A 23,099-nucleotide genomic window follows, 5' to 3' on the forward strand; every position below is an offset into this window, starting at 1 on the left:
AAACATTACTCTTTGCTTCTGCCTTTAACTAGATCTTACACTTGCCTGTACTATACTTATATTTTTCATCACTTTCTTTCTTTTCTGTTTTTATGGAATTTTATAAAATCTTCTTGATTTTCATTTCCTTTTCTTTTAAATGTAATTTTAACATGATCTCATGTTTCTTAAAATATGGTTTCTTCTGATTTGAGTTACATTTTTCACGTTTTGATTTTACCTGTATTGTTCATGAGGCACTTTGAGCTGCATTCCTTGTATGAAACATATAAAGTTAATTGTTCTTTTTGTTCTTTTTACAAAAATAGTTCCACAGATAAAGGTGCATGTTATGGATATATTCTTATTGTTATTCTCACTATCTGCTGCTGTAACTAGTGAGAATAGCCTGTTGTGGGATCAATAAAGTTTTAGATTATCTGCAGGACTTAGATTAATTTACAGAAAAGATGCTGTGAAGCTATTTGCTGTGTTATAACTTTCATTAATTCACCACTTGGGCTCATGGAATGATGTTGGATGAATCTGTACTTTGAACTCTCCTGAAAGGAAGTGTGAATCTTGAACTTCCGAGTGCTCCGGTCGGGAGTGCAGCGAAAGAAGCTCCGGTTCCCCCCTGCGCTCGGAGCTCGTTCCTGCGCGTCATGGCGGCTCAGACCCGAGCTGTGGTGTCCGGCCAGTGGCTGGCAGAGGCTATCAGGTGTAACCTCGTCGGTCCCAAGCTTCGCATCCTCGACACGTCGTGGTATCTGCCCAAACTGAAGCGGGACACGAAGGCTGAGTTTGCGCAGAGGCACATTCCGGGCTCCTTGTTTTTTGACATCGACGAGTGCAGCGACCGCAGCTCTGCGTTCGATCACATGCTGCCGACCTCCAGCCACTTCTCCCGGTACGTCGGCGACCTGGGCATCGGCAGAGACACGCACGTAGTCGTGTACGACACCAGCGACTTCGGGTCGTACAGCGCGCCCCGGGTGTGGTGGATGTTCCGGCTGTTCGGACACAGCCTGGTGTCGGTGCTGGACGGCGGCTGGAAGAACTGGCTGGCCGACGGTCATCCAGTTACATCCGAGAGCTGCGCCCCGGAGCGCACAGAGTTCAAGGCCGCTGCAAATCTGTCGTGGGTGAAGAGCTACGAGGACATGCTGGAGAACATGGGCACCGGGCAGGTGCAGGTGGTGGACGCCCGGTCTGCAGGCAGGTTCAGGGGGACTGAACCTGAGCCCAGAGACGGTGAGAGGGTTTTATTTTGCAGCATCTTTTCTATAAATATATTTTGCAACTTGTTAAACGTTTTGTCTACTTCAGTAAAGCTTAGAATGTGTAACATATTCATTCTTGTCAGATTTTAATGACAGTGACACTTATTCAAACGTGTAACACATTAAATACTGAGGTGTGATTTGCTCTCATCTATGAAGAGTCAAGTTCTGTAGTGTCAAGAGCCAATCAGCTTCCAGGAGCTGGCCCCACCCCTGGATTCGTCCTTTATTTTAGATTTATTTTGTTGGCTGTCACATAAGAATAAGAAATACAATGTAGTATTCTAATGTGACAGCCAGCAAAATAAGGAAAACTCGTTATTTAAAAGATTTTTTATTTTTAAATTGACAGTGGGCAACCTCAGGGGCCAATCAGATTCCAGGAGCTGGCCACATCCCTGATGTCGCCTATGTCAACATATTTTTGAATAAAGATTTATTAGACTCTTTGTTGGCTGTCACATAATCAATCAATCGATCAAACTGTACTTGTGTAGCCCATATTCATAAATTACAATTTATCTTATAGGGCTCAAAAAGGTGCAACATCCTCTGTCCGTCAACAAGAGTGAGACAAAACTACCAAAGAAACATATTAACAGGGGAAATCCTGATAAAGTTTTCATAGCAGTTTTGTATTGATGCAACTCAGAGAGAGCCACATGTGAGGGATCCCTGAGTTAGACTTCTGTCAGAGCTTTCAGCCATATCTCATGACCTTCATTAGCAGATAGAGTTGGTTGTCATCACCCTCGCTGATGTTCAAGATATGTAGCTCTATAAGATTGATGACAAACATTTACATATTACATATTCATCTCTCTCACCTGCACAGATACGCTGCCCGGCCATTTCCCTGGTGCGATCAACATGCCCTTCACTACTTTCATGGATGCCAATGGAAAGGAGCTGGAGACCGAAGGCCTGTCCAAACTGTTCAGAGAGGCAGGGGTGGACCTGGAGAAACCACTGTGGACCACCTGTGGTTCTGGTGTCACCGCGTGTCACGTTGTCCTGGCTGCTCACCTGCTGGGCCACCCTGGAGTGTGTGTCTACGACGGCTCCTGGTCTGAATGGTTTAAGAAGGCAAGTCCGGAGCATATCATCTCAGAGGGAGAAGGAAAGAAAGTCTAAACAAACAAAATTGGACAGACAGCATGTGAAGATGTTTTTACAAGTGAAAGCTGTTTGTCTGCTGTGACAGATCAAGACCACTATACTGTGCTTTTAGAAGCATGTTCATGTTGAGCTTGTTATCTGCTCACTCACATAACTTACATAACATGGCAGTAGCAGGTTTTGTCAGCTCACAGAGCTGATTGATCTCCTAAAATCTCCTATGCATTATGCAAATAATTAAAGTTTTAATTTTGAACCTTGCATAATTCAGAACAATCTAAAACTATCCTGAACTAGTCTGTAGTTGTTTGTTGAATGGTCCAAGATATTTTTGAAAATCTTTGATGACAGGAGAGGACTGACTCTTAAATATGCACTTTCTTTATAGAATCATAGATTGATGTTGTATTCTTATAAAAAATTCAATAAATGGTTTCCTGAGCTCCTTGTGTTCTTCTGGTAGATTGTCCCATTGTTTCATTTAACTCTGTTATAATAAAACTTGTTCCTGCATGGAGCCAAAACTCCTGTATTCAGTAACTACAGAGTAAATATTGAACTGTTTGAGGAGCTGTGGAGGAGAACTGGGCACAATTCTGTACATGGAGGATATTTTGATCAACCACATGATTCCCCCACAACCCATGAGATCATTGGAAATGATTGAAGGTCTCTTCCTCGTCCAGTTTTATGGTAAATGTAATGCAGAAATGTTTTTTTTTTACTTTATTGCATTCTTAATTATTGAGTTAAATATGATAAATTTACTTCAGGGGGCTAGCTGAAGTAAAGGGCATAAATACTCCTCCGTGTTAATGGATGGGACATGGGCCAAACTAAAGAGTTAAAGGAAACTTTTTTCCTTGGTTTCCCCTGTTTTTCTGAATTAACAAGATAAATAAAAGAAAATCATACCTCAAAATCCAGCGGCACTGAAGTTCTGGTTGTTGCTGCACATCAGCCCAACCCACAAGCAACCATCGAACCGTGCTAACAGAGGTAAGACACGAGTATCTGCAAATGACTGAAACCACAATCAGAATAAAACCGGATCAAACCAAACAGACGAGACATGTTTTCTTCCATGAAAGTGAGAGACTATTTTGTTAATTCAGAAAAAAAAACAGCCCTCTTATTCTGAACTAACAAGATCATTTTCCTGAACAAGACAATTCACCCTGTTTTTCTGAATTAACATCATTTAATTTTAAGTAAAATGATCTCGTTAATAAAGAAACAGAGCAGATTTTCTGTCTCTTCCGCAGGAAACTAAATAAAACACTAAAAAAAAAAACAAATCCACATCCAAGATGGCCGACCGTGTGTGACGTGTGTCATTTAGTCGTCCTGCAAAGTGCCTGAAGGTCCTCAGGTAATAAACAAACGGGGGTCCTGATTCGGCGACAGTCGAGCGGTCGAGGCGTCACGTTGTTTCACAAACTGTGGTGAATTATCTAAAGCGGCGGCGACATCTTTCCTCTGAGAGTGTTCGAGCGATGTAGAGTCTTGTTATTCGCGAACCAACCGAGTCTGTAGTTTTGTTTCTGAGCGTCGCGTCGTGTGTTTTCCGGCCGCAGCGCTAACGTCAGCGCCACAGAAGCAGAACGAGCTGGGCCTCAAACCCGCGTACTTCTGACATTTAGCTGAATAAAACAACAGGTGAGTCCTGACGTCTGTGCTCGAAGCTACCGCGAGGCAGCTTCAGTCCCGTGTCCCGGGTGGACGTCGTGTCCCGGAGGCGTCACGGTCGCTGTTTTCTAGTAAACAGTCAAAAACGCGTTGTGTTTTAATTTGATCCAGAACAACATCCAGTGATTTGAGTTCGTGTTGGGGTGGTGGTGGTGGTTGGGGGGGATCTGTGTTTCCACAGGGAGGCGTGGATGAGCAGCGATGTCTGGCATTGCTCTCAGCAGACTGTCCCAGGAGCGTAAAGCCTGGAGGAAGGACCACCCGTTTGTGAGTGCGCTGGTCCCAGATCACATGTGCTCACTTTACATGTGTCCGCCGGACCCACTGATGTTCTGTGTCTGCAGGGGTTTGTTGCTGTTCCCACCAAGAATCCAGACGGCACCATGAATCTGATGAACTGGGAGTGCGCCATCCCTGGGAAGAAAGGAGTAGGTGTTATCCTGATGTCCATACAAAGTTTTCACGTCGATAAATGTCTCATTATTCTGCCTTTTGTACTTTAAAGATTTGATTCCGCAACACTTTTTAGGAGTTTCAGGGGTGAACGGTGTTGCAGACGAATCCAATGCAATTGAAGCAAACGGTGACCGCTTCGTCAAACGTAAAGAAACAAACAAAAAAAAATTGCGTCCATGCTGCACATGGTGTCATCCAAGTTTCCATAAGCCCCCACGTTCAAATTTGACTCCACACAGCGTCTTTTACTCCATGTTTTTAGCCTCACTGTCCTCTGTTGCAGTTGTAATACATCCCTGTGTTTTCCCTCAGCGAGTTCACTAACGCAACCAATATGTCCTCGTTCTGTCTTTAGACCTTGTGGGAGGGAGGACTCTACAAACTCAGAATGCTGTTCAAAGATGACTACCCGTCCTCACCACCCAAATGTGAGTATGCTCTTGGAACAGACCAGGGCAGATGTTTCCATACAGCTGTTTGCTGTTTGCACCTCATGCAAAGGACAAGATGACATATCTTTCTCTTTTAAGTGTTAATTTATTTTATCACTGGATTTGACAGCCGGGGATATACGAAGCTTTACACATTGTATATTGCAAATATTAAACACTGCATGAATTTGCGTATTGAAATTAAATGGAATAGATTACAGCATACAGTGCAACCTTCCATTACGTAATAAGTCTTGTTTTATAGTGCGTTGATATTCAGCTGTTGAACACAACTCGTATTTGATCAGTGATGTTGGCAAACAGATGTGAGGAGAGTTGGAGTTTCACAGATCCTCCTGTGCTTTAGAGATAGTGTTTGAAAACCTTTAGGTAATGACACTTCTCTATAAAGACAATATTGTATTTTGTAACTTTCAACCCGATCTTGACCCTGTTTTCTATTCACTGTTTTTTTTTTTTCCTCAGGCAAGTTTGAGCCACCAATATTCCACCCAAATGTTTACCCCTCAGGCACTGTGTGTCTGTCCATCCTGGAGGAGGACAAAGACTGGAGGCCAGCCATCACCATCAAACAGGTTTGAACTCCTGTTTTCTTCCTACCCATTTGTTATTGCACAGTCCAGTAAATGTATGTCAATTACTTTGTTTGTATGTTTGAAAAGTACCACACTGACTGGACTGTGACTGGAGAAGTGTTGACTGTGTTTTCAGATCCTGTTGGGGATTCAGGAGCTGCTGAATGAGCCTAACATTCAAGACCCAGCACAAGCAGAAGCTTACACGATTTACTGGTAAGTGTATCTGCCCTGACCTGCAGCTGAAGCCTGTTTTAATTTTATTTGGTAATATCAAAACAACTGTAAAATGTTTTTGAACCCTCAGCTCTTTTTTTTGTCATTTCCACATCTGCAGCTTTTTTCAGTTTCATGTCCGTCATCATGTAGAAATGTCATCAACACGCCCACTCGCTCGTAGTGACTTTGTTTTACTTGTGATGAGTCAGTTTTTCAGACACTTTACCAGGGAGCTGGCAGGAAAGGTTCCTGAAAATGTGCGGATCAACTTATGCGCTCTCACAAACAGTTCGTCCAGAAAATTTGAGGACAATTCAGTAGATGTATGAAAGTAGCTCTGGAGTTGAATCCCTATAAATGAACGTTAGCAGAGTTTAAAATGTCTTTATCTGTCTTCTTTTTGTCTTCAGTCAGAACAGGATGGACTATGAGAAGCGGGTAAGGGCACAGGCCAAGAAGTTTGCCCCCACATAGAGAGGAGTGCTGGCCTCATCCTGCCAGAGCAGCCTGAGCTGATGGCCACAAACAAACAGGAGGCAGGCGACAGCTGAAGGACCACTCCAATATTATTATCATACTATTATACAGAAGACAGCTTTCTTTCTTTTGTTCTCTCTTTCTTTCATTCTCTTTTTCTTTCCTACTCACTTTTAAACAACAATAGATCATACTTTTACCCACCTTGATGAAATATTTATGCGTTTTAATCCGTAGCTGATGATCCTGAACTCTAGATCTCTGCTGTCAACATGAACTTTACTATTTGTTACTTTTTGTATAATTCACATCCCCAGTTTTGTCCTCAGAGCTTCAGAGCTCTTTCATGCCTCCATTAATACATCAGTCATGGGACAGTGCTGTAGAATAAGGTCTTATTTAAAAAAGCCCTCATGGTGTAATGCGGAGTCCGTTCGGGTTGAGGAAGAGTGATTCCGTAACTTTTCAGTTATTAATCAAACCCTGGGAATATAGCAGGTCGTGTTTTCATGAAAATGGGTTTAAACTGGCACAATGTCACAAATTCAGTGGACGTCAATCAATCATCATCCCTCCACTCATCCCATCACAGCAGATTTTCCGTTAAAGCGAGAACCATCAACATGAGGGTCAATCTCTCATTTGCATGTGGATTTCAAGCAAAGCAGTTGCAGTTATGTGAGCAGGAAGAGACGCTCTGTCCACCTCCGAGCAGGACGAGTCGTGTTTGAAAACTGGGACGTGTGGGTTCAGGGCTTTTCTTCCTCGGTCAGTCATCATTTTATTGCAGTGAAACAAGGGTTAAGATTCTTTTTGTGAATCCAACTGGGAGTGAAACTGTTTGTCAGTTACAGTGATGAACCGAGGTCACTTTGACCTCCAGTAAAATGAATTCGAATAGTCTCCCCGCGTGTTTCTTTTTGACTCTGTTCATTCAGTCGTTTAATCCTGCAAAGCTTACAAAATTAGTGTGAACATCATAAAATCCAGAAACAGGTCCATCTGCAGTCAGTGTGGCTGAAGGATCCTCATTTGAATGGCCTCTGAAATGAAAAGCAAAAGAAAGTGCACTTGGGAGTAAGTGAAGGCCTGAGATTGTTTTTCTGTTTTTTGCCTCTGAATATATGAGTGCATGTACATAATATAAATAATGACAAATTGTGGAAGTTATGTTTTATATTGTTTTAGCCAGTTGACATTTGTGTGTGGTATTAGAACAAAAACACAATAAATGGCATCAAATTGTGAAATAAAGTTGAATAAAAGAACAAAACATTGTCGTCGTTTTTTTCTCACCTCACCTCTGTTGCCTCGGTGTCTCTGCGCTTATTTCTTCTAACCAGCTGTTACTCTCAGGACAAGACTAGAGACAGAGGGAGGTAGAACATCGCGGCTCCACAGCTGTACGACCTCCCTCTGTCCACCAGACGAGCTTGTGTCCTGTTTTGAAACTTTTAAAAAATGCATCTTTTTAAATTAGTGTTTGACTTAATGTTCATGAATTGCTTTATTTGATCTATTGTCTCTTGCGTTAACTTGCTAAAATGTTTGCTATTTTAATTAAGTTTTAAGATTTTTATGTTTTATCCTCATGTGATATGAATCCTTTTTATAGACCATGTATGAATAATTTAAAGGTACGTCGTGTGTTCGTCCTGTGATCGTTTGTGTCTTTCTTTGAAAACCTTCTGGTTTTCACCGGTGCTAAAGAATATTTTTCTAAGTGAATTCCAAAGTCTCTGCTCAAAACAGTTGAAACTGTGAGATTTCAGTCTTTGCTGCTCTTAAAATGTTTCCTTGACATTGAGAAAACAATAGCATGGCACTGAATAACCTAAAACGAGTGGATGCATGCACAGAACATTTTTTCTGTGACCAAGATATTGCACAAGTATTTTCAAATGTCAAATTTGTTTTATTTAATTTCCCCCCTTTCTCAATTTTTTCTTCTTTTTTTTCTCTCTCTGTTTTTCTCTGTCCAGAGTTGAAACCTGATGTCGTGCTCTCGGGTCTCTCGCACGACATGCTTAAAAAATCTAACACCTTTAAGACCTTTTGTTTACATCCCCTGTGGTTTATTATCCCACTATGACACCAGTGGGTCAAAAACAAGTAGTGATGGCTCAGGTGAGAAAAGTTTTTTTTTTCTCTCTTTTTATTTTAGCTTAGATGTTAACGGTCCTTTTGTCAGTTATGATTTCCTCTAACCTCCGCTGTGCTGCAGATGAGGACAGTGGAAAGCCCCATGGTGGCACCTCTGTCTCTGCCTCACTATGCTGATCCGGGACCTGCGTCCTCCAGCCTTCACAACTATCACAGCTTGGGCCGCTGTCTCCGCACCAATGTAATTCTAGGTCTTTGCATCAGTGTCTAGCCTCTATTTACTCTCCCAGCTTCCTAAGCTTCTGCTGCTCTATGTTGGAAAAGGTTTTTAATTCCATTCCCTCGATTTGTAATCAGACCAAGTGTAGGAAATTAAAAAGCTTCCCCATGATCAGGCTGGATTTTGTAAAGTTTGTGTAAATGGCAGGGGCCTCATCATTTCTAATTATGTATTGTGGGATATCTTGAATCCTAAACAAACTAAATTACAGCCAATGTGAGCTTTGATCTAATACTCCTCTGATGCCATGTGACCAATTATCAATATACTACTTTCAATATCTTGTTAGGCTAACATGACATTAACAATATTGTAGAGTCAGTATTCACACAGACAAGATGAGGGAGGTCATAAACAACGTCGTATTCTGCAGAATAATTCAAATATATGCTGTGTTGTTGGAGAGTGTTCCAAGAAGAGTCTGAGTCATGTCAGAGTCAAGTCTCCATTTCCATTAATGAGTCTGAGTCATCAAGGTTGAATTTGACGTAGGAGTGGTGAATGCAGGGAGCACAATTCTGTTGTTACTGCAGAATGTAGACTGGTACAAAACACAACATTTAGATGTTAGCATTTAGCTCAGAGTATTACTGTTTCTTCAGCCTCATTTTCTTATTAGTCTCTGTCCCATCTTTCATTCATCCTGCTGAACCTTCCTCCTCTAGGTGCTCCTGTCACCCGCCACCCTCTGACTGCCTGACCCACCGACCCCCATCTCGGGTACGGACACAGGACAGATGAGATGGGTGGGTGTATTTTGAATCTGTTGTTCTGCTGTGTTTGTTCTGATCTTGTTTTTTAAGGACATGTTTTCACTGTGTGTTGTGGTTGCACATCTGCAGTGGACAGAGAGGAACATCATGAACCAGAAGCTCAGCAAGATACTGAGCGAAATGGAAAAAAGGGCCACCACAAAATGATGTCCTACTTCCTACCTCTAGACCACAACACACACTGCACCCTGATAATTCACACCATCGGTTACTCTGGAAATGCAAAAGTGTGACTTGTACATGTTTCTCAGATGCTGCTTAACAATAAAGGATGATGTACTATCACCAGACAGAACATGACTATAGACTAGGTACTATATAATGAGTGTGCGTGCATGGATATAAATAGACATATATGAAAAGCCACTTTTTAATGTTGTTTTCAATCAACTCTCAGAGATGCTGCTTTCCAAGCTGAGAATTAAATATTGACGAGTCTTAACATAAATCACACAGTTCCCACTATAGAACTAAAACTATAGGAGCTGCACTGCGGATGCTCGCAGCAGCTGAAGGGTTATTTGTAGTTGTGTGTGATGTGTAAAGACATCAGAATGGAGGTGGTTTCAACAGAAACCACTGAAACTGTGTTTTTGTCACAAGTTGCTTCTTCTACTGTCAGGTCAGACCTACATAATGAGTCTGTAGCAGCAATGATAGAGTATAGAAAGGTTAAAGGACTCACACCATGATGATATATTACTTTTAATGCGTAATGTTCCACTGTAAAACCCTCTGTTAGGGTGCGTTGCTAAAATGAAGTGTACTCAAAATGTAGGAAACAAAGTTGTACTCTCACAAGATCCATGAAGTGGTTTTGCTTTTACATGACTCATGGCTACATACTTGCAAATTCAACTGTACTTGTGTTGTGTTCAATTTACCAAATCTTAGTGATAATAATGATAATTTTGCACTTGTTTATAGAACTTTTCAAACTTAAGCACAAATGCAAGTGGAAAAAAGAGTAGAAATGAAAATCAGAGGTCCATGAATAAAAGTGTAAGTATACTAGTGTTTTTCATCGCAAACTGTATTTCTTTATTAATATATATATTTATGCATCTAAGTATTAGATTTGTTTTGTTTGTCGTTATGTGGATTTCTTCATTGGTTGAGTCAGTAAACAGAGAGCTGCTGTAGTGTCACGTTTTCTTGATTATTTTTAACAGACTAAAACTCCAGAGTTGAATAAATGTTTTATTTTTGTTATTGAGCTCCCGTTTATAAAGTATCTGAGAATCCTTTATTACTCTTCTCACCTCTACACCACTGAGCCCCCACCCTTCTCTTTGTGGTTTGCTGATGGGGACTTCTTGTAAACAACACTAAGCTCGTCCTCCCGCTTCAGCAGCCTCCCGCCACAGACATGGCGGACTTTGACCTTTTGACAAGTGCTGTATGGTCTTTAAACTTCTATACATCCTCCTCTGCACGCACCAACCCCCTGCTATGCTTGTTTCTCTCTTCAGAGCCGATGGCTGATACCTCGCAAACTGCAGGAACTAGTTGGTGGCAGAGTGTTGCGGGGTGCAGGGGGTGGCCTGTACCCACTCAGACACCTGAACTGAAATGTATGTTGTGTTGCAACAGGTTGTTGTATGGGTGAATGCATTGTGGTTTGCTGTTGCACAATAGCCTTTCATTGAAATATGAGACTGTGATAAACACCTTTAGATACTAGAGCATAAGCCTCCCCTCCCTTACCAACCATCTGCAAAATGGCTCTTTTCTCCATTTAGAGTTTCTGTGGCATTTCAGTTTTGATTTGAAATCTACTGACAATGCAATAGTCTATATCTTATATGGAGAGAACAGCATGATGAGTAAAGCACACGACCCTCATGTAAGACCCTCCTCAGGCTCAGTGTTTTTGGTTGAACTTCATTATCTGGCTTTGCCTTTTTCTACAACCCTCTCCCCCATTATTTCTCAACAGAGACTGAACAAAGAGGGGAAATGGTATGTTTAATTCACCGAGCACAATATTTGTTGAACCAAGAGTGACTGAATGAATGGCTATTGTCACTGAGTAAGATAATAAACAGGGGTGCACTTAAGTTGTGTCTTTCACCACACATTCTAAAATGTTTCAATCTGGGCCAAGTTTTTAAACATTGGCTGCAAAGTTATCTAATCAGGCAGCTAGGACCCTGCATGAAAAGTCCACTTGATAATGATGTGGCCCTATGGGGCGAACAACAGGTATAACTGACCTCCACTGACACACATCAACAACAGAAAGCCTTTAAAACAATACACATAATGTTAAACTCTCAGGCTGAAGCTCAGCAGTCAGCACACTGGAGGCCTCCCTCCTCATCCTGGCACAGGAGTTTTTAAAGAACCTCAATCCACTGGCCAGGTGAACCTCATTGATGACTGATTGGGTTATCAGGGTGGAGCTAGAGGAGAGACAAGAGACAAACAGGGACACGCACAGCCGTAGCACCACTACACATGCTTTTTTCACCAATAAAATACTTTTGGTAGACGTGTTGTGTCATGGCTGCTGGTGGAGGTTATCTGCTGGACTGATTCCAAAAGTTCTGACCTCTGTAAAAATCTGACTATCCTCCCTGTTGCACAGAGAAAAATATTCTTTGTGCAATAGGGAGGATAGTCAGAATAACCTTCATCCTAAATTAGTCTGAGGCTGAAAGTTTTTTTTGTGGACCTTTAAATGAAGAGCTGACTTCTGCTCTCGCCCCTCTTTCCTCCATAGGATGCACTGAGAGTATACATGTCTGCAGTGGTTGTGGCTGTTACAGCAGTGGTTTTGATGCTGTACAACTTTTTTCTTGTGTGTAAATAACCCCATGGTGCTACATCTGGCTTTTGCCTCTTTAATCCTCTGAATCTTCAGTTTCAGCAGAGTTTTATTGGCATAAACTTACCTTCACGGGACAACGTGTAGGTTTTTTTTATATACACTTTACATCTGATTGAAACAGGATGTGGTGCTGCTGCTTTGAATTTCTTGTTTTCAGTACAATTATAATGTTTAAAGCCATGATGGTGCTGCTGGTCATAATAAGAAGGGTGCGGCTGTGTGGTACAATCTACAAATAGATAAGGCACAACAAGGAGTTAAAGCTGAGAACAATTCCAAGAATCCAGAAAAACACCAGAGATTTAAAACAAATATTTAAAATAGGGAACATATGAGTGCAGTTGTATGACAGATTTTAACTCATTCCATTTAAAAATGTGCTCATTATACCTGAAACCAGCCTCATTAGTGGAGTTTTATTAATGAATAACATGTAACTGTGAGGAATTTTGTCCTTTGTGATAAAAGACGTAGATAAAGTTCAAATAGACTCACCTTAGCCTGTCCTCTCTCTCTCTTTCTCTCTCTCTCTCTCTCTCTCTCTCTCTCTCTCTCTCTCTAGCTCAGCTTCAATACACAGCTTCCTGTAAGCCCCAGACGCCCGCTGTGGTTAAAAGTGAAAAAATGTTGCTGGGCACTTAAAAGAAGAGAGCAGAGCGAGAATGAGGAGACGGAGGGATGAGTGTCAGAGAGAGAGAGAGAGGTAGATATGTGCTAGCAGAAGAAAAGGGGAAAGAAAGAAAGAAAAAGTAGAGATAAAGAAACAGAAGAAAAGAAAATCCCCCAAGTCATCGGTCAAGAGGAGAAGACGACAATGTGTTTCCTCTCTGGGACGCCCTGCTGCCTTCACTGACCAAGACTAATGAGGTAGTGTTTCACCTTTTCTTAACAATTCAAAATGGTGTGAATCCACCAGCCTATATATTCATGTATTTGAATGTTTGCTGCACATATACTGTATTTTATTTTCACCTTTTAGCCATTGCAGGTGTAATATGTCGATTTACGAATATGCTGGTGGAATTATTTTACACATGAATCAACATGAATCATCATTTACTCTGAATCACCTTTCACAAAGTCTTACTCAGTTCAGACGTTGACAGAAAAAAACCCCAGCGATGATTGATGACTCAAACTTGAGGAAAAATTCAAAGATGGCAGTTTGGCTCATATGTTAATCACATGTAGCCTGATATGTCCACACGAGGATTGAATACGTCACTTATGTTTCTATTCTTCAGTCTGTAATCAGCCTCAGTGAAGTGAATCAAACATTGTCAGTATGGCATACAGGAAGCTGTTACTGTGACTCAAGACCACCGGCACAGGTGCCCGTGTTTTTTATTCGTGAGTTTCACTACTGTCGTCTCAAACTGAGTATTTTGCTCAGTTTGGATCTAGAGTTATTTTCTCTGAACAGAAGTGCAACTCTGTGCATATGACGGTTGCTTATTCGGTTTCAAAAGCGACTTTCATAATAGATGTAGAAACAGGAGTGGTAGTTATCAATCCGACGACTGTCACTGTTTGAGACGGAGAAAAGTTTTAATCACAATAATCCAGTTTAATAGCTTTTGATTTTTACACGTATTCCACAGAAGTACGTTATCAAGTTACTTCCTCTCCCATTTTTTTCAGCATTTGTCTGTTAATATATGTTAATGTGTTAACTCTATTGATTCCTTGTCTCTTTGTGATGTGCATAAACGTTCGATCATCTCTGTTTACAGTCATATTGTGGTCATGGAGTTGCTGTGGCCCTCATACGTCCTGATAGTCCTGTTGTCAGCCAATGCAGCCCACTCCCACAAAGAGTCACAAAGTAAGAATGTTTTTACAGTTGGTTTTAATTTTATTATATTGGAAAAGCTATCATTGTGTGTCCATCTAAACGTCCATCCATCTTGCCTCTCTCTTGCTGTCTGTTGCTTTGCCTCTGGAGCTCGAGGACTCTCCTGCGTGAGCGACTTCGTCCAAAATGTCAGCTGTACGTGGAGCGGCTCTCCAGTTGCTCCTGGTGTTGACTGTTGGATCCATGGTATAAGGAAAATCTGGATCCTTGAGAACAGCACAAGATACTCCAGACTAATGATGTAAGATGTTGAAGATACAATCTTTAATTGTGCCAGTATGTCGGGTATTTGCTCAGTTTTCTTGGTGCTTCCATGAGAAGATGAAAAGCAGTTATTGATAATGTGTTCTCTGTTTTCTATACATCATTAGTCGAAGCTGCAAGCTGAAACATCACAACACGTCTCCTGTAGGCTGTAGTCTCGTCTTCGAAAATGAAGTAAGTCACAAATGTGTGTAATTCATAAAGTATGTCAAGATTTTCTTTCATGTTTTCTTTCCTTGTTGTTCTTTCTTCGGCCGTCATAAACAAACAGCACTGAAATATAAAACAAATCCTCGTCAATGAGCAGCAATCAACACTTGTTACTGACCTGCACGCACGATCTTCGTCTTTTGTTGTGGATCCCTCTAGGACTTCAACTCTTATGAAACCAACAATATCAGCCTGGAGTGTGACGGCAAGTTGTTGGAGAACCTTCCACAGTACCAACCAAGCAAAAACAGTGAGTAACTTTTACTTCGTCTGTTAAAACTGTTAAACCTTCGAGTTGATCCTGAAACTTTGGACATAAAGAATCATTCAGTACGAGAAAATGGAGAAAATGCTTTCGGAAAAGTAGTGCACGGAAATGGTTGGTCAATTGGTATTTCTGTGTGTGTGTGTGTGTGTGTGTGTGTGTGTGTGTGTGTGTGTGTGTGCGTGCGTGCGTGCGTGCGTGCGTGCGTGCGTGCGTACAGTTAAAATGAATCCTCCAGGTGTTCCTACCGTCATCAGCACTGCTAATGAGACCTGCATATCATGGAGTCCAGGCAGTCCTCGCTCAGTCTTCATCACCAAATTTAACTTCCAGGTTCAGATCAAACTGAAACAACAGACGTGGAAGGTGAGTGACCATTAACATTTCTGACGTGTGAAACCATTGTGTGCTTGGTTTCACACAAATGTGGTACAAAATAAATGCTACTGAACTAACGCTGGCTATCCAGGTGTTAAATCACACAAATCCTTTGAGACTAATTCCAGTACTGTGCCAAATGTTGATGTGTTAACAGGAGGTCCAGAGTTTGCCCACAGGAGAGCCATATTTAAAAATACCTGCTCTGCAGCCAAAGGGCCACTACCAGGTCAGAGTGAGGGTCAAGCCCAGCGATAGGCCCAACAGCCACTGGAGCAACTGGAGTCCCACAACATCCTGGATCACATTCCAGGAGCAAAGTAAAAACATGAGACACACTTCACATTAGCAAAAGAGAGCAGTCTCCAATCATGTGAAGGAAAACCAGCTGGGGTCACCTGCACTCACTGGAACATCATCTCTCTGTTTCAGATTGGCTTCTGCAACCGACACCACTGATACTGTTGGGAATGATGCTGCCTGTGGGTTTTCTTGTGATATTGGTCTTTTACTTGAGTTGTGTGCGCAAGGGGTGAGTATACTGTGTGTTCAATGTGCATCAATGACAGCAGACTATTAAAAGATTGACCACGTGTGAGCCGGAGAACGGTGCTGCCATCTTGCGCAGGTGACATCATCCTGGAGGTATCCAGCTGATGGCCAGGGTCAACCGATGGAAATTAGCTTGTATAGCTAACTCAGGCTGATTTAGAATAGTTTGTCCCCAAGTAAACAAACAAAAAAACAAACAAAATGACAGAAACTGTCAGAAATATTTGACTTTTTAGTTTGATTCATGTCCCATCCACTCACATGGAGGAGTCGCACTTTGTGAGCTGCACTGCAGTTAGCCACCAAGGGGTGATCCAGATGTTTTGGCTTTACTTCTGGGGAACCGTCATGTTGTCTATCTTTATATATGCTGTGGTGTTTCTTCTATAACTTGTTCTCTTCATGCTGCTTCAGGCGTCTCAAAGTGAAGCCAGTGCCAAACCCTTCCAAATACTTCCACACCATCTACTCTGTCCAAGGAGGAAATCTGAAGGTAAAAATAAACCTTCTCACCAAACCTTTATCTCCACATCTTTTGCATGAAAATGGTATGCTTCAGTAACTGCAGGTGTTATCCTAAAATCTATTTATAAATCCAGAGAGCCGCAGCCGCAGTCAGTCACAGATTAGAGAAATTCATGTTTAAACCACAAAAACAAAAATTGCTTTTTGTTGTGGTTTGTTGCTTGAATTCCAGTCAACCCTGACACATACACCAGCACACACACACACACGTAATCAGAAAATACAATATTTCCAATTTAGGAAATGTTCCCTTCATTCGTGTGATTCCTCTGGTGTGTTTTCTTGTCTAAATCTTTTCTTACTCCTCAGAAATGGCTGAATCCTCTGTCATCGTACTTCATGGCTCAGTCAGATGATCACATCTCCCCGGTGGAGGTCTGTGAAAGCTGGGACACTGTCCCCTCTGCCTCTCCTTCCACCAGCTCCACCATTGCTCTGCTCCACATCGGGAGCTTCCCCTCTGCCGGCTCTGACAGCAGCAAAGTTTTTGATGACTCCTCCTCCTCCTCCTGCTTCTCTAACATTGGCTATTTCATGTCCAGCACCTCCAGTAGCATCACTACTGACCCCAATCCTGCCTACTTCACTTATCAGGACGATTTCCACAACCTTCACAACAACCGGCGCCTTCAACTCATCCTCTCCCCCTCCTTCACCTCCTCTATGACCCACGAGCGCTTGAAGAGGGAGCCGCAGAGCCCAGATTCTGGCTTTGGCATCGGACAGGCAGACGAAGAGGACAAAAAAGAAGAAACGAGCATGCCTACAGAAGGGGACGAGGTCTCAGATGATCCTAAGAGCTCACCTCTTCTTATCCTCCCTTTGCATCCTCCTTCCTGGGTGTGCCCTACTTCCTCTGCCCTGTCCCCTCCTCAACTCCCCAGTCTCAATCAGATTTGGTCTGATAGCCAAGAGGAGGAGGAGGAAGAAGATGTAACAGCTGCTTACGGTAACTCTGAGGCCTGGCCTGTGGCTGGCACCATGTGCAGGTCCTCCTCAATGCCTGCTGAGCCTTGTAAAACAGGCTATCTCACAATCAAAGAACTACAGATCACATTCAGCAATAAATCTATCTGAAATCCCTGTGTAAAATCTGATCTGTGCATTCTAGTTTGAGAGAGGAGTGTCTGCGACATGTTGGAGTGCTCATGTGCAGCTTCAGCTCAGAAGAGGTGAGGTGAGAGATAAATGTTGCTGCTCTTTATATGCTGTACATGTTTCCGTTGCACTCATTGACTCTGTGTAGAGACCAAACAAAATAAAAGCTCTGGTAGAAATGGGTCACCCTTTCACTTCCTGTGTCAGCGTGGAATGAGTACTGCGAGTTGGTGAGCCGGTGTGACAAAGAGTGTGAAACGCCCCATTCGTGTATGTGAGTGTATGCGTGTGTTATTTCAAGTGTTGTCCTGTCAGGTGGTCCTGGAGGTGTGCGTGAGTGTGTTAGTGTGTGTATTAGAGTGTGGTTTGACATTTAACTCTGACACAACCAGTGACATCCGCTCACCTCACAGAGAAAAAAGCTTTTCATCAGTCTCTTCTTTCCATTTCACAACAGCTTCGTACATCGTGCATCGCATTCAAATGATGTTGACACGTGTCCCTCTGCTTGACAACAAACATTAAGGATCCAGCTGTTGCCATTGTAAGAATGAAAAAGATATCAGATCAAATAAATAGACTCAAATTGGTTATGCTTCTAGTTATATGTTGGTTTTTTAAACATCGGTAAACCCGTTAAAAAAGGAGATTGATTTGTTTTACCATTGCCAGTAGAAAAGTTTGCCCTTCTGTTTTTTCCCTGGTGCATCATATTCAACAATGGAGGTGCATTCACCCAGGCTTTCAACTCTGTCATTTGACCCTTGAGAGAATGATGGTTGCATCCTTCTGAGACTTCAGAAAAAATATTTTTTATTGAGGATCTCACAAAATGTGGCATCTTACAGAATGGAGCGACACTGTGAAGCATGGCTTCAAATGAAACACATGGGGGGTTTTGAACCACGTGGTTATACTCTTGTTAGCACCGGCAAAAATTGAAGATCCTTGTGAGGCAGCTGTCCATCGTCTTTGTTTTTCCTGAGCTACGCCACAAAAACGCTTTTAGGTTTGGACATGCTGTCATCCAAATCTGAACGCAATCCCCAGTAATTATATCAGCCACTAACAATATGTTTTGAGATTAAAATGCAGGTTGTGTTTTGAGAACGAAAATAAAGTTTCCAGGCGTTGAGATGATGTTTGTGAGATGATGCAGCTGCTGGATAAATGGAGATGAATGAGACTTGTGGTGTCCGACTGAAAGAAGAGCAGCGGGGGGACAAGCAGACGCAGGGAGATGACAAGAGTTCATGAGAGTCTGATTCTTTACGACTGTGAGTGTTTACAGGAAGATTCCATGAGCTGGCATCAGGTGGCTTCAGATGCATAATCGTTTACATCAGGCAGAAAAAAAACAACAAAGTAATGTTCTCGTGCTGCAACAGCAAAACAATCTATGAAACCTCGACTCTCAGGACCTGAAGGCGATAATGTTCAACAGCTGTGCTCAGGTTACACGTGGGCACGAAGCCTGCTGCAACCCCCTCTGGTTCTCTGTGTTCTCTGTGCAGACAACTGGGGTCATGAGATGCAGGGAATCATTTCACCTTTCTGCATCTGGAGGAAATGATCACGAAGTCTTTTCATTCATGATTAGAGGTTGTCTGATCCGATCTGATTTCTTATATATCATAAAGTTTTCTTGTTTGCTGTTGTTGTTTTTATTTGTAATAAAATTTGCTGTTGTGTTTTCTTATATACTGTTCTACTCTACAGCAAAATAAAAACCACTCACTGACATCCCTCCCTAATTTAAATTGCTCTCCTGCATCTTTTCCTTCTTTGGCACTGCTCTCTCTCTCTCTCTCTCTCTCTCTCTCTCTCTCTCTCTCTCTCTCTCTCTCTCTCTCTCTCTCTCTCTCTCTCTCTCTCTCTCTCTCCCCTCTCTCTTGTGCAGCTGCAGCAGATGCAGGGGGGCATGGAGGAATTCAGCACAGCGGAAATGCAGACCAGGACTTTCCATGACCTCTGGGGAGTGAGTGAACCCCCCCCCCTCCAGGCGTGTCAGAAATTGCAAACTACATATTTTTCTCCCTTTTGCAGCTGTAACAATTGCTTCTTGTATCTTCAGGAGCTGTTGTTCCACACACATTAAACCATCTCCCCTCAGGTTTTTACTGCCAAATTCAATGGACAGACTCTTGCTGGCTGAGTCTCCATGAAACTGTGGCCACTGGAGGGATCTGTGGGAAACATCTAACACAGAGACACAGAGAGGGAAGGAGGGCTGCTGACTCAACTTCTCCCCTCCGTCCTTCTTCTCCTGAGCGGCTGCACAGACGTGAACGAGGTGAGATTCATTCAGATAAAGATTTCAGCTGTCTGTGTGATGGTTGCATGAGTGCTGAATGGGAGTGTTGTGTCTGTTTACTCATGAACTTCAATTGAGTCTGTTCTGCACTGTAGACCATTCACATGCTGTAGAAATCCTCCTGTATAGTCTAATGCATGATCTGCTGCATGCACACTCCAGAGCTTTCATTGCTGCATCTTGCCCCTGCTTGTATAAACTTGTACTTATGGGATATACTATTAAAAAGAGACAAAGGTATATCTCTACACGTGTACATTTACAATCGAAAACATTATAAAGAGAAAAAACATCAGCATGCATACAGATACCCCCAGACAGTAGAGTTCATACATATATATAAACACTCAGGATCGTATACATTTATGTACAAGCTTCCAAATAGGGTTTTCCACAGCAGCAGTTATATAAGATCTTTGTTCACGAGCCATTTCAAACACACTGAATGAGCGTCTGTGGTTCACTCTGCAAATCTCCTCAGAACTTTAACACAAGCAGCAGATTTCCACGTCACTGACGAGAACCTGGACCTAAACATAATCATAACCCTAAATTATGTTTATCAACCTCTCATATATGTGTTTGTGTGTGTGTGAGGTCTCTTACTGAGCACATGTATGCAACTGGATCCAGTTGTTCTACATGTATGTAAACACAGCAGCACACACTGTTCCTTTTACTCTACACACACACACACAGCTAATCACTGGAGTCTGGCAGATGTTTCATAACGTTTCCACCCAAACATTTTCAGCCTGGGTGAAAAAAAGTTACTCTGCTGACTTTCTCCGGGTCGAATTCATCGTTGTGAGGAGTAAAGCTTCCATATGTAATTGTTGTTAAATTATGGGATGTCTGCTGGGTCGTTTCTCAGGTGATTTATGATCCTTGTCGACAATGATTATGTCACTTTCTTAACTTTTGGGATTTGGATGAGAAGTGCATTAGCGTCAGTCTCTGAGGAAACATTTGGCCTCTCAGAGTCAACTCTGTGAACTGTCTGTACAAAGAGACATATTCTATAGTTTATACCACATTCAACTCACGAGCAAATTCTAAAGAAATATGTGGAATTTTTCAGTTTATTTGTTTTGCCAAAATTCTAAACTCCTGCTTCTTCTTTGGTTAACAACTGTATTCTTTGGCTCTGGGTGGAAGATTCCTCTTCCTCTTTTCCACCATTCTGGGAACGACATCTAGAAAACAAATGATCTGATTTACTAAGCAGCTGCTGAACCACTGACATTTGGATTGTGGTTCATAAAGTGAATAAGTCTTCATTACTGGTGCAGCAAGCAACTTAGATAAGATCATTTTTATTAATGTGAACTAATGATATTACCACTGGCTTTTAAACACTGCGGACCACCCTGCCTTCTAGTTTTCAGTAAACTGGAAGGATCCAACTTGCTCCACTCCACCAGTAGAAATGCTCACAAACTTAAAGCGTCTCAAACTTTGCGGCCCGTTCAAACCTGTGACGATTTCCTCTTCTAGACACAGTCATGCTGGGAGTTCTCCTCATTCTGTCCCTGTCCTCCCTGGTGGCTCTGGTGCCTCCCCCGAGGTCTCCCCCTGCCCTCTGCAGGCGCTGCTGTGATGACCTGGAGCCAGAAGAGGGCAGCGGAGAGCAGCCAACCACAGCTGGGTTCAATCATGTGCCAGAGGTCCGCACATACATCAACATGACCATCCTCAAAGGTAGATCAAAGGCAATCAAACTGGATACTGGACTCACTCATGTGGTGAAAAAGACACAGTTTTCGAGAAATGTCATTGTTTGGAGAAAACCTTCCAAAACATGAGACTAACTTTATGAAAATGAATGGAATGTCTTTATGTGGAATTTCGTACAATATGCAAACACAGCAAATAAAAAGGGCTCAGCTCCTTTTCTAGATATGAAGTCATCGAGGGCGTTAGACTTCAGAGCCAAAGACGACTTTACACCAGGTCCACTCCCTCTTATGTTGACTAGAACCCAGACAACATGGATTTTTGTCTGCATTTGCCAATACTATATATATATATATATATATATATCTGTGTATCTTTTTAATATTGGCTGATATATATACATATATATCTTGTGAGCAATATAATTTCTTACTCTCTTGTATTATATGAATACTATCACAAGTATGAATACTATCACTCTGTGTAGGTGACAAAGGAGAACGAGGCGACAGAGGAACACCAGGTAAAGCTGGACCCGAAGGCCCTCCAGGTTCCGGGGGGCCCATGGGCTCAAAAGGCACTAAGGGCGATGCAGGTCTTCCAGGAGACCCCTGTAAAGTCCAGTACTCTGCCTTCTCCGTAGGCCGTCGCAAATCCCTCCACAGCCTGGAGTCGTACCAGGCGCTGCTGTTTGACACAGTCTTTGTCAACCTCGACAGCCACTTCAACATGTTCGAGGGGAAGTTCCTCTGCCACGTCCCGGGGATCTACTTCTTCAATGTCAACATCCACACGTGGAACTTCAAGGAGACATATGTACACATCATGCGGAATGACAAAGAGCAGGCCATCGTGTACGCCCAGCCCAGCGACCGCTCCATAATGCAGAGTCAGAGTCTGCTGCTGGAGCTGGAGATGAGCGATGAGGTGTGGGTTCGACTGTACAAGAGGGAGAGGGAGAACGCAGTTTACAGTGATGACGTGGACGTCTACATTACTTTCAATGGATACCTCATCAAAGCAAGTGTGGAGGAGTGATGTGTGAGAGAAGACAAGCTGAAGATGTGTCTGTTGGGACAAACTGAACATGGGAAAAGAAAGAAGAAGTGTGCTCCACCAAAATTTGTCAAAATGTGAAGTAAACTTAATACACTCATTACTAATGGATTAATGGATACCACAAAGTGTTAGAAGTTTGAAAGTACTCATGCAGTGGACTGACTACATGAGCGACAGAATCTTTCAGGATCAAGATCACAACTTGATTTCCTGTAGTTAAAAACATTTTGCTCATTCTACCTGGTTTGTCTGCAAGTAAGATTTTATTGACAATGTTTTCCATCAAATTAAACTGAATTTGCTTTATTACTGTTCTAGTGTGTGGCTTTTATATAAGTTTCAACGATTTACTTTGAACCAGTTTCGCACGGCTGCTGTATCCCATAGAAACACATAGACACTGTAACACATAGAAGAAGACAGGTTTAACTCAGTCTCTAGGGAAACTGCCCCACCCCCACTGACAGCTACAGAGCGCTGGTCGTCTGCAAAATACATTTTTAATAAAATTTAAAATAGACGTACACAGCATGAAGCCGATACGATTGACAGTTCACGAGATATGCGTTCCACATACAGACCGACAAGACACACATTTGGGGAATTACTACATAGATTGTCTTAGACGTACCTCCAGTATGTGAGTAGCAGCGATGTTTATGAT

General features: G+C 42.3%; 4 protein-coding genes and 2 long non-coding RNA genes across 10 annotated transcripts; 4 read left to right on the forward strand and 2 right to left on the reverse strand.

Annotated features, from left to right (window-relative positions):
• Positions 1 to 562: 562 nt before the first annotated feature.
• On the forward strand, positions 563 to 2,823 carry mpst (mercaptopyruvate sulfurtransferase). Its single transcript, XM_069524683.1, has 2 exons — positions 563 to 1,233; positions 2,098 to 2,823. The coding sequence occupies exons 1-2, from the start codon at positions 645 to 647 to the stop codon at positions 2,394 to 2,396; spliced, it is 888 nt and encodes a 295-aa protein (XP_069380784.1). The 5' UTR covers positions 563 to 644; the 3' UTR covers positions 2,397 to 2,823.
• On the reverse strand, positions 2,290 to 3,840 carry LOC138407679 (uncharacterized). The gene is made up of 2 exons (XR_011241006.1): positions 3,701 to 3,840; positions 2,290 to 3,405 (listed from the first exon to the last, which is right to left on the reverse strand). It is a non-coding gene; the product is annotated as an uncharacterized lncRNA (long non-coding RNA).
• Positions 3,683 to 7,522, forward strand: LOC109642002 (SUMO-conjugating enzyme UBC9-like). Of its 2 annotated transcripts, none has more exons than XM_020106623.2 (7): positions 3,683 to 4,040; positions 4,252 to 4,337; positions 4,415 to 4,498; positions 4,882 to 4,954; positions 5,444 to 5,553; positions 5,690 to 5,769; positions 6,183 to 7,522. In XM_020106623.2, exons 2-7 carry the CDS (start codon positions 4,272 to 4,274, stop codon positions 6,244 to 6,246), a joined length of 477 nt encoding a protein of 158 aa, XP_019962182.1. In that variant the 5' UTR covers positions 3,683 to 4,040; positions 4,252 to 4,271; the 3' UTR covers positions 6,247 to 7,522. The 2 variants fall into 2 exon arrangements, with proteins under 2 accessions (XP_019962182.1, XP_069380786.1); XM_069524685.1 differs by having other exon boundaries at positions 3,687 to 3,753.
• Positions 7,523 to 12,727: 5,205 nt separating this feature from the next.
• Positions 12,728 to 17,568, forward strand: il2rb (interleukin 2 receptor, beta). The gene is made up of 10 exons (XM_020106613.2): positions 12,728 to 13,105; positions 13,972 to 14,063; positions 14,184 to 14,334; positions 14,465 to 14,531; positions 14,727 to 14,817; positions 15,053 to 15,198; positions 15,368 to 15,530; positions 15,643 to 15,742; positions 16,177 to 16,255; positions 16,597 to 17,568. Exons 1-10 carry the CDS (start codon positions 13,101 to 13,103, stop codon positions 17,362 to 17,364), a joined length of 1,662 nt encoding a protein of 553 aa, XP_019962172.2. The 5' UTR covers positions 12,728 to 13,100; the 3' UTR covers positions 17,365 to 17,568.
• A 1,692-nt stretch (positions 17,569 to 19,260) lies between these two features.
• c1qtnf6a (C1q and TNF related 6a) lies at positions 19,261 to 22,741 on the forward strand. Of its 4 annotated transcripts, XM_069525748.1 has the most exons (4): positions 19,261 to 19,363; positions 19,499 to 19,678; positions 21,197 to 21,400; positions 21,864 to 22,741. In XM_069525748.1, exons 3-4 carry the CDS (start codon positions 21,205 to 21,207, stop codon positions 22,412 to 22,414), a joined length of 747 nt encoding a protein of 248 aa, XP_069381849.1. In that variant the 5' UTR covers positions 19,261 to 19,363; positions 19,499 to 19,678; positions 21,197 to 21,204; the 3' UTR covers positions 22,415 to 22,741. The 4 variants fall into 4 exon arrangements, with proteins under 4 accessions (XP_069381849.1, XP_019962174.2, XP_069381848.1 ...); XM_020106615.2 differs by lacking the exon at positions 19,261 to 19,363 and having other exon boundaries at positions 19,446 to 19,678; XM_069525747.1 differs by lacking the exons at positions 19,261 to 19,363; positions 19,499 to 19,678 and adding an exon at positions 20,531 to 20,573.
• On the reverse strand, positions 20,764 to 21,312 carry LOC138407870 (uncharacterized). Its single transcript, XR_011241188.1, has 2 exons — positions 21,175 to 21,312; positions 20,764 to 20,895 (listed from the first exon to the last, which is right to left on the reverse strand). It is a non-coding gene; the product is annotated as an uncharacterized lncRNA (long non-coding RNA).
• Positions 22,742 to 23,099: the final 358 nt, after the last annotated feature.

The sequence above is a fragment of the Paralichthys olivaceus genome, chromosome 5 (genome assembly GCF_024713975.1).
Source record: "Paralichthys olivaceus isolate ysfri-2021 chromosome 5, ASM2471397v2, whole genome shotgun sequence".
NCBI classification, from domain to species: domain Eukaryota; kingdom Metazoa; phylum Chordata; class Actinopteri; order Pleuronectiformes; family Paralichthyidae; genus Paralichthys; species Paralichthys olivaceus.

Excerpts from the sequence above, each read along its gene's own strand:
- mpst (XM_069524683.1), top strand. The coding sequence starts at position 645 with ATGGCGGCTCAGACCCGAGCTGTGGTGTCCGGCCAGTGGCTGGCAGAG. Across the intron at positions 1,234-2,097 it reads TGAACCTGAGCCCAGAGACG|ATACGCTGCCCGGCCATTTC; the intron begins GTGAGAGGGTTT and ends TCACCTGCACAG.
- LOC109642002 (XM_020106623.2), top strand. The coding sequence starts at position 4,272 with ATGTCTGGCATTGCTCTCAGCAGACTGTCCCAGGAGCGTAAAGCCTGG. Across the intron at positions 4,955-5,443 it reads CCCGTCCTCACCACCCAAAT|GCAAGTTTGAGCCACCAATA; the intron begins GTGAGTATGCTC and ends TTTTTTCCTCAG. Across the intron at positions 5,554-5,689 it reads CAGCCATCACCATCAAACAG|ATCCTGTTGGGGATTCAGGA; the intron begins GTTTGAACTCCT and ends CTGTGTTTTCAG.
- il2rb (XM_020106613.2), top strand. Across the intron at positions 14,335-14,464 it reads AGATACTCCAGACTAATGAT|TCGAAGCTGCAAGCTGAAAC; the intron begins GTAAGATGTTGA and ends ATACATCATTAG. Across the intron at positions 15,743-16,176 it reads TTGAGTTGTGTGCGCAAGGG|GCGTCTCAAAGTGAAGCCAG; the intron begins GTGAGTATACTG and ends ATGCTGCTTCAG.
- c1qtnf6a (XM_069525747.1), top strand. The coding sequence starts at position 20,546 with ATGGGATGTCTGCTGGGTCGTTTCTCAG. Across the intron at positions 20,574-21,196 it reads TCTGCTGGGTCGTTTCTCAG|ACACAGTCATGCTGGGAGTT; the intron begins GTGATTTATGAT and ends TTCCTCTTCTAG. Across the intron at positions 21,401-21,863 it reads CAACATGACCATCCTCAAAG|GTGACAAAGGAGAACGAGGC; the intron begins GTAGATCAAAGG and ends CACTCTGTGTAG.